Raw genomic sequence first — 9,426 nt, forward strand, 5'->3', positions numbered from 1 at the left:
ACAGTTTTTGGCAAGATGGTTAGGGTAGAGTCTAAGTATGAGCAAAGTACGCGTTTAAGTTCAATCCATTAAACTCTTGGTACCATTTTTAAAGTGACAGTATATTACTATTGCATTAAGTTTACTCATATGCTGCCCTTGTTGCTTTTCACAAAGTTGGGCTTAAATGCATAAAGGACGAGTCATTTGTATAAATTTTTTTCCTTTTAATTAAAAACATATAAAAGTAGACATCGTGAAGGTCACTAAAATCTTGGCAAGATAGCTTATATCTGGAATTGAGTGCTGAAGAGGATGTGTATCCAAAGGTACAAATCCCACCAGACCCACCCTATGTCTCTTTAATGGCTATTATGTAAACAACATTTCAAGGTGTAGTTACCATTTCGCGACAGCACGTGTAACAGGCTGGCAACAGTTAATCTCTGTATAACACTGGGCCAAAGTGTTTTCTCCAGCAGTCTTAACAGATGACAGTGTCCTTAGTGGAAATGCAGTTCAATCTACGGCAGGCTTACCATATTAGTTCCATCTTGATTTTTTTTTTTAAGTCAGTCACAGAAACAAAATAAAATTGGTATTCTTTGATCAATGGGAAGACGTGAAGTGATTTGTTGACCTAGTTTTTAAGAGTATGAATAATTTTTTTTCTGGGTGCTCCATCAGTTCTAAAAAGTCAAAGCTGCTCCCCAACAGGTAAAATCAATGCTTTTAAGTTGGGGTTCCTGCTCCCAGACTGCCCAAAGTCAAGAAATTGCTCCTCTTTCACAAGAGTGCTGAAGTTTCATGGTGCTTCCTAGTAATTGTAGACCCCAGAGCTCTTTCAAATGGGGCATTCCAAACAAAAGATGCAAAGATTTTTTATTTCTTCTTATTCAGTATTTGATTCTAAGAAAAATCAAAATAGCCCCTTCTAGACCTCAGCTATAAGGAAGAACAGGGAACAAGGCCAAATTCCACCTAGCACCTAAAACAGAAATTGGTTTGTGAAACATAAACCATCAGAAGCAAAAGCACCTTCAGTATAAAAAAGTGAACAAGGCAGCAAGCCTTTACCAATGGTAAGATACGTGGTCATGATGTGAAAAAATGTTATAAAAAAGCAAACAAACACCACCATAATTACATCCCCACAGCTAGTTTCAGAACCTAGAAAAAACTACCTATGAATCACCGTAAAGAAACGTTGTCTAATTAGTCCAAGAAGACCTCAAGCTCATCAGTCACAGAAACCAGCTGTCATTTGGCTTGCTCTGCCTTCAAAGGTTCCTAAGCATTTTTGGTATGCATATATCACCAAGTGGAAATGTACTTTACTCTTTGCCCCAACCCTTGGGCTAAAGACAACACTTTTTTCCAGGATCTTAAAATGCTTTTGTGGGGTCTCCCTTCCCATGATCCTTATTACCTCAAGGTTCAGTGATTGGTACTCAAAGACAGAGTTTGGACTTTTTCCCCCCAAGCTCTATTTGTGCTCTGTTCAGAAAATGAGTGATTTGGGGTTCTTCCAATCTGTTCTATGTAAGGCAAGACAGAGAAAAAGAAAAAGCATGTATGATTACTGAAACAGTTTCTATAAAATTATTCACTTGAGCACTGGCTGCATTCTGAAGATTTTTAGAAGAGGGAATGTCAGAGAGGTGGTATGAAGTACTTACCTTGAACCACCTTTTAATAATAAGTACAGGTTTACTGCCTTAAACTCATAAATAATTGAAATGTCATGGCTCTCCAAGCAGGCCTTTAAAGGGCATTGACAAAAGTTGTGTTCCCAGTGCAAAACACTCATTCCTAAATTTTTATGAGTTAGTGACAGGAAACAGTTCTTTCTCAAGTGATCCTCAAGCCAAAACAGTTATAAGGTGGAAGGTGTAACTCATCAGAAGAAAAATGGTTGAGGGACTCCAAGTACAGGGGCCTTTTTGTCTGCTCTTCTGTGAAGTCACTTTGTAATGAGGACATCAGTGGCTATTTGGATTGGGCATCATCAGGCGGCACCTGATGCCCCAGATCTCTGGGTTCTTTTTGCTGCCCACTGTTGGCCTGGCAATGCTAGTGAAGTGAGAACAGTTGATCTTCAGATGAGGGAGTGCTTCCTTTAGCACAGGAAGGGAATTTTCTGTTACAATTCCAAAAACCTGTAGTGTCTTCAGTGAGGGGATATCTCCAAGTTCACTGGAAAGGGAGACATATACAACTTTTAGACCAGCTAATCTGCACTGTATAGTTTCTCCACCAAATAACACAACAGGTTTCTACATGATCTATCACAACCCCATGTCAACCCAAGAAATATGGGGGAAAAAAAGAATAATACAAAAACAGTAGCAAACTTGTCACCTTGCACTATCACTTGAACAGAACAATCCCTTTGTGAATGTGTGATTTGTTGCTTTGGAATTTGTTGCTTTTGGAATTGTGGACAATTCCACAAAGACAGATCCAATAAAAAATGTTTGGAAGACATGAAAATTAGAAGAAGGCCATCATTATATCTAGCTCACCTCTCCAGGTTTAAGAGTATAAAGCAAAACAAGCTAAGATCCTACATGTTCATGTAATTATCTAGTGATTCCTATTCTCTCCCTCCAAATAACATATGCTTAGTGCTTGAGTTTATGTATTTGTATATCTCTGCCCCCACCTCCACTAGAATGTAAATTTCTGGAAAGCAGGGGCTGTGTTGCTTTGTATCCCCACTGCCTTATACCTTGTACCCTGACTGTTATTAGTAACTGCTTGTTGAATTGCATTATTTCATGCCAAGGTACCCTGCCAGGTGCTAAGGACACAAATACCAAGGAAAAAAAGGCATTTATTTTTCTCACATTGGTAAATGATGACAACCTTTCTGAAATTTTGCAGAAGATAAATTGGTGGACAAATATTTTTTAGAAGTTAAATAAATGGAAAAAAAAAAACATTGGCTCAGCTTGAAACACTTCAGGTTTCAATCTGATTTCCCTCTTGGCAGCAACAGAACAATCAATAGCTCAGAAAAGGGGAATCTGATGTTACACAAAGGTTGAAGTTTATGTTTATTCAGTCTGTTCTTGTCCAGTTCACCTCACTTCTCCATCTCCAAATTGGGCAGTCATACCCCAATGTTCATTATGTGAGAGCAACAGTAAAGGGCCACATGTAAGAGCTGGGAAACAGCCTTAGCATGACTCTCGAGGAAAGCATGTTCCATGTGTCAAATGTGTATATGTGTATGTGTGTCTGTATAAACTTTATGAGCTGAGCTTCCCATTTCAAAAAGGAATGGCACCTTAAGTAACAAAATGAAATCTACTATCAAATTCAGTCGGTCTGACAAAATAGCACACCTTAAAATTGAACTTACCCCACATACTTAAAACACTAGATTCCAGTTAGGAAAGGATGGTGAAACAAAGGCATTATCGGTGCTTACCAGTGGCCAATGCCACATTACAGAAAGCATTCCCAACCCCTTTCTTCTCCTAACTCATTCCCAACCCATGATGCAATCAACCCACTACTATATTTACATGAGATTAGGACAGGACAAACAATTTTCTCAATGTCAATGAAATGCCGATTCACAGAAAAGGGTGACTGTTTGCCAAATGTCAACAGTGTTTTTTGCGAAATATCTGCCTTCTCAATGCAGACTGATGTGCGTAGGAATTCATTATCTCTTGTACCCATCTGTTTGAAGGTACATGCCCTGTACAAAGTCTCAAAAAAGAAAATATTTGTTTTCAAATTTCAACAAACCACCCCATTACTGAAGAATAATCAATACAACTAGAAAAGGCAGAGAGATAAAAGTTCCTTTTTTGTTTTGGGCATTTATGATAAAAAAAAAAAAGTTATCGCAGAGAATTTTTGCTGAGTTGTTCTTCAGTTGTGTCTGACTCTTTTGACTCCATTGGGTGGCAAAGGTGGAATTCAAACCCATATCTTCTCACTGGTTGGGGCTTGGGTGCTACACCTGCAAAGATTACCCCTAAGGCCATGAGTAGTGGTTGTAGCAGCTGTAGTAGTTTTCAGCAGAAAACTTCTGATAAGAGTGGCTGCATGCTGAGAGGAAACAAGCCTGGAAAAAATGGGGTTGTGGTTTATACCCCAGTGACATATGAATGAGGAAGCAGCCCAGAAGTTAAATGACCTGCCCAAGGGCACAAAGGTAGCAGGTGGTAGAGGCTGAGGCTGAACACAGGTCTTCCACTCCCGTGTTCTACCTTCCATTCTTTCTATTCCTCCTATGAGTCTCTGTTAAGTGGTTAGGTTATCTGCCCCTCAGAATGAAAATAAATATTTAGGAGATGCTATCTTAGCTCATTGGAACTTCTTCAGCCTATTGATGTACTTCTGGTTTTTCCTGAGACATTTTCCAAGTTCGACATTCAATCTCTGCTTGGTCCTAGGCTACACCTACCTTTGGTCAGTGTCACCCATTCAGGTTTGATACCTTTGCTATTTTTTAAAATTTTATTTTATTTTATTTTATTTGTTTTGGTGAGGCAACTGAGGTTAAGTGACTTGCTGGGGTCACACAGCTAGTACATGTCAAGTGTTTGAGGCCAGATTTCAACTTAGGTCCTCCCTACTCCAGGGCCAGTGCTCTACTCAATACCTTTGCTATCAATGATGATGACTGGTGACACTTATTAATCAAATGATCAAAAAAAGCTTTATAAGGAGGCACTCACAGTAAGGCTGCTGGCATTATTTCATAGCATCGGCTGAGCGACAAGTGTTGGAGGTAGATGAGTTGATGAAGTTCCTGGAAACAGTCAGTCTTCAGCAGGACACTGTCACTAAAAGATGGGGAAGAGAAGACGTCCACAATAATTGTCTCCATCATCCACGAAAACCTTCTGATAGCCATTTCTTCCCTTAACAGTCACCCTTCTCCCTTTTCCCCGAGGTAACTACATCTTTCTTCCACAAATCCATACCTTAAATCTAAGTGGACCAGATTGGGGCACCTTCCCACTAATGTCGTCACATCTAAGAAGGAAAAAAAATATATATATAGGTATTTTTATGGGCAATTTGTTAAACACAAATCCATATCAACTGCCTTTGGGTTCAAAAGGAACCCTTTCTTTCTCAGAAAAAACAGACAATAAAAACAAAAACATCAGAATGTACAGGACAAATTTTAATCAAAATATGTGTTAAAAAAAAAAGTCATACCTTCTGTTTTGAGGTAAGGCAGCCCATTCCCTTTCTCCACCCTCCATAAAATTATTCTCATTTAGAAATTTAGTTATTAAGAACAGTGGAACACTGATTAAACATTTTGTGTCACCCAAATTCCCTCTAATGCCTGTGTAGCAACCATTCTGCAGAAGTATCAAATGGAAAGTTAGTGTTTAGAATTTTGTACAAAACTAGCAAGTAGCTTTGGCTTGCAAAACTCCATAATACTCCTGAACCAGATCAAAATGCAATTGGAAAATGTTTAACAAAATAAATAAGAATACAATATAAATAATGTTAACTTGTGGTTTTCTAAGTCAACAAATAACGCTATTTCTATTCGAGTTTGACACTGCTGATCTAATTCAGCCTCCTCTTCTGAGAGAGAAGGCAAATGACCTGTCCATGTCATTGTAGGTGGTGAAATGCAAAGTCAGCCACTAAAACCCTGGGCTCTTGCCCCTTGCTTCACATGTCCTTAGCCCCCCATCATAATGCAATAGGAGCCTAGAAAGTTCAGTGTAAGGTTTGTTTTTTAAAAATACCTTTCTGTAGAGTAAAACAAATACCTTACACAACACAAAATTTGGAGCACTGCTGTTATGTAACAGCTACTGTTCCCTGATCCTTTGTGTCTCAGCTTTCCTTGGGTGATCAATAACACTTCCCCCTCACCCCAACTTAGGCTATATGGGCCTGCCTGGGCCTCACTCTTTCCTCTTCTATGGCTGCCAAATATTTGGGACCACTATCACCAACTATTCCCGCTGAAATTCATTATGTCCACACATGTTCTAGGTTAACATCTAAGAAGACCTGGCTGGGAGAACCTCTTCTGCCTACTGTTTCTGAAACAATCCAGAACAGGACTTTTCAATATTTTGCCCAGAACTTTTAGTGAGGTCAGTTAACTTCATTCTCTCCTATCAAAGTAATGAAGTGACGAATGAGAGGCCCTGATGAGGACACTGCGTCTCCTTTTAATGAAGTGATGATAATGTACTGTGATTTTTTTTTTTCTGATATGTGGGGCATGGAAGAAATGGGACACTAAGGGGAAGAAGGCTGAACAGATGGGATGGGGGTAATAAAAGATATAAAAGAGGATAACTGTGGACAAGGGAGAAAAATCAAGAAAGGACTTCTTCCTCTAAGCAGATGAAGCAAATTTTCCTATATCTGAATATATACTGGTACGGCATTTGAAAATAAGCGGTAATGCTTTCATGGATGACTGGTGTTAATTCTGATGTGTGTTCTAGTAAAAGATGACCTACCTAAAAGGCTCTGGCTAGGTGTGAGGATGTCAGGAGGGGGAGGGGAAGGTCTCTGGTGCATTTGGCAACTTAACTTTGATCCCTTACAGGTAGTCCCTTCCCAGTTACCTGATCTCTGTAGATTCTGTCTGTACCCACTGAGATTCAATTGTGTCACGCTTTCTGTGATAGAGCTGACGGCAACTTGGATGTGTTCTGCCGAGAAATCAGAGCACCAGGAGAGGTTCAGCTCATCTAAGCTGCATAAAAAGGACAGAAATCATAGTTGGGTCTGAGATAGTGACTGAGAACAGGTTCCACAGGAAAAAACTCTTTGGATGGTGAGCCAGTTCCCAAATCAGCCCAAGTCACCTGACCCTAACTGACCAGAAAGGAGAGATCAGTGTCGCTCAGGGCAATAACTAAAACGTTGTTGTTCAGTCATGGCCAACTCTTTGTGACTCCATTTGGTGTTTTCTTGGCAAAGATACTGAAGTGGTCTGCTATTTCCTTCTCCAGCTCATTTTACAGATGAAGATGAAGCAAACAGGGTTAAGTGACTTGTCCAGGGTCTCACTGCTAGTAAGTGTCTGAGACTGGATTTGAACTCAAGTCTTCCTGACTCCAGGCCCAGCACCCTATCCATTTTGCCACCTAGCTGCCCCAGTACTTGAAATACTGGAGGGGGACAAAACAAAATCTAAATCCAGTGAATTCTTACATATAACAACAAGCTGCTTTTACATACTGGGAAAGATAATTTTATCCTCACTGCTCCCTATTCCCAATGCTTGTTCCCTGGAAAAATGATGGAGGATTTCTGCCGAAGTCCCCACTGAATAATTCCTCCTTCCTTTTCCTACTTCACACACGATTCCAGGAATGGAATCGAACAGGAAATAGGTAATGAGCATGGAATAATGTTTTCTCATAACTGTACTGCTCTAAGGAAAAGATGCTATTAATGGTGAGTTAGTAAAAAGATTTTAAAAAAAGGGAACTCTGCAATGACTACAATAATCTAAAAGAAAATGACACTGACAGGAAGCCAAACTGATTAATTTTAAGACCAGTTTTAGCCTTAGTATATTTGTATGAATACAAGCCCCTCCCTCCTCTCAGTGGGCAGGTCGAGAACCACAGTTGCAAATTGCTACATTCCCTGTGAGACGAAGTCATTGTGCCTGTTCTATAACTGATTTTTTTGAGGGAGGAAGGAGTCAAAAAGGAGGGTTAGATTATAACGTAGGGGAACAGAATGAGAAAGGAATAGAATATGAAAATGGAAGGCATCAATAAAACGTGTTTTTAAATAGGTAAAAAGTAAACCCTGTTTTAAGGAAAAAGACATTTGCAATCTAAGTCCCCTTTTCAAACCTAGGCAAGCATGACTACGTTACATATACTGATGCTATCATTGTTGTTCATAAGTATAAAAATGGCAACATTGCAAAAAGTTACTTATGGAAGTCTGCAGGATATTTGGTATCACCAGGGAACATAGTTTTTTCTGGCACTGCTTCTTAAACCCAGCACCTGAGCTGAGTACTTAGTTTGATGAATTACCTCACTGCCACATAATCCATTTTGAATAGGTTTAGGAGGGTGTATTTTCTATCCTGAAGTCCCACAAAGACTCTTAAGAGACTCATGAGAAAGAGTAATTCTGTGATTATATAAGCTATATATCACATCTTGGTAACATCTATCAAATATCACTGAGACCTGGTAAACACTGGAAAAACTTTTTAAAAAAGAAATCTGAATCACAACAATAAAAATTGAGGTTTACTTTGATGGTATGTAGTGTCTCCCAAGTTTGGCAAAGTCAATCGATTTAAGTGGAAAATTATTGTGGAAAAAAGGCTTAAGTTTGAAATACCGAGTTCTAAATTTCAAATCCACCGTTTTTTCAATCACATGGGCTTGAAACACCCTAACAAGTTTTTTCTTTTTCTTTTTAAATGGATGAAAAAAGAGATGTGACCATTATAAGTTAGCCTGACAACTTCACTACAAAGCAATTCCTACCGAGTACAGCCGCTCAGCAGAGCCCCCAGCGCAGAGGCTGAAAATCCGGAACATCCAGAGAGGTTTAATCGCACTAAGTCTGAATTCTGAGCCAGGTTTCTGAAAGAAAAGCCAGAAATACACAAGACCCATTCAGCATTTACTAAACATGTGTGTGTATGTGTGTGTACATGTATGTATGTTATGGTTAGGAAGTAGGGTAAGGAACCTAAAAATGTGGAAGAACATATATATACCTCAAAAGGCATAACAATCAGTTTGGAAAAACAGAACCTGACATGCATAAAATAACTAGAGAAAAGTTCTAAGGTAACCTAAGTGTAAGATAGCATGGTACAGACCCTATGCTTAAAAGATGAAGAAACTGAAATAAAGAGGATTAGTTGGATAAGATTTCACAAAACAAGCCAATCTTAATCTGGGCCCTGAGAGAAGGGAAGAATATAGATTAATAGGGGAAAAGGAAGGGATGACAGGGCATTAAAGGAGGGAAAAGGCTTGAAAGAGCAAATGAGCAGAAACATTTCAGGATGTGTTAAGATCAGAAGGCAGAGAAGCTCAGGGCTTCAAACTCAAATCAACATCCAGAAACCCACACAAAATCAAGATGGTGTCCAAGGCTGATCTAGATGGAATAAATTCTGCTTTTTTAAGCTTTTCTTTGTTGGAAACAGCAACTTAGGGACACATCAGAAAGGGCACCAGGGCAGGTGAGAATTCCTATGGTTCCCAGAGATTTTCTAAGAGTATTGCCAATGATGAAGATTACCAGCTATCACTTCTGAAGCAATCTGCCGTCCTTCACAACTGCCTAATAAGAGGTGGGCATAAAAAGTCCACTGAATGCCAGGTTCTCTGCTCTGTGTCCACCCCCTTGCCATATCACGTAGCACGCGTAGCAGAGGTGGTAATCACGACCCACCTGACGATGGCATCTGAAAGCCTCAGTCCTTCCAGGCTCAGG

General features: G+C 39.5%; 1 protein-coding gene across 1 annotated transcript in view; it reads right to left on the minus strand.

Annotated features, from left to right (window-relative positions):
• Positions 1-209: 209 nt before the first annotated feature.
• The window catches only part of LOC114034267 (S-phase kinase-associated protein 2-like), a 29,741-nt gene continuing 20,524 nt past the window's right edge, over positions 210-9,426 (minus strand). The window contains exons 5-10 of the mRNA XM_027849904.1: positions 9,385-9,420; positions 8,463-8,561; positions 6,561-6,691; positions 4,929-4,980; positions 4,680-4,787; positions 210-2,175 (exon numbers count right to left, since the gene is read on the minus strand). Coding sequence (XP_027705705.1) covers positions 1,962-2,175; positions 4,680-4,787; positions 4,929-4,980; positions 6,561-6,691; positions 8,463-8,561; positions 9,385-9,420 — 640 coding nt within the window. The 3' untranslated portion in view covers positions 210-1,961. The remainder of the gene's footprint in view (positions 2,176-4,679; positions 4,788-4,928; positions 4,981-6,560; positions 6,692-8,462; positions 8,562-9,384; positions 9,421-9,426) is intronic.

This window comes from Vombatus ursinus, unplaced genomic scaffold (assembly GCF_900497805.2).
Source record: "Vombatus ursinus unplaced genomic scaffold, bare-nosed wombat genome assembly UNPS02000255.1, whole genome shotgun sequence".
In the NCBI taxonomy this organism is placed as follows: domain Eukaryota; kingdom Metazoa; phylum Chordata; class Mammalia; order Diprotodontia; family Vombatidae; genus Vombatus; species Vombatus ursinus.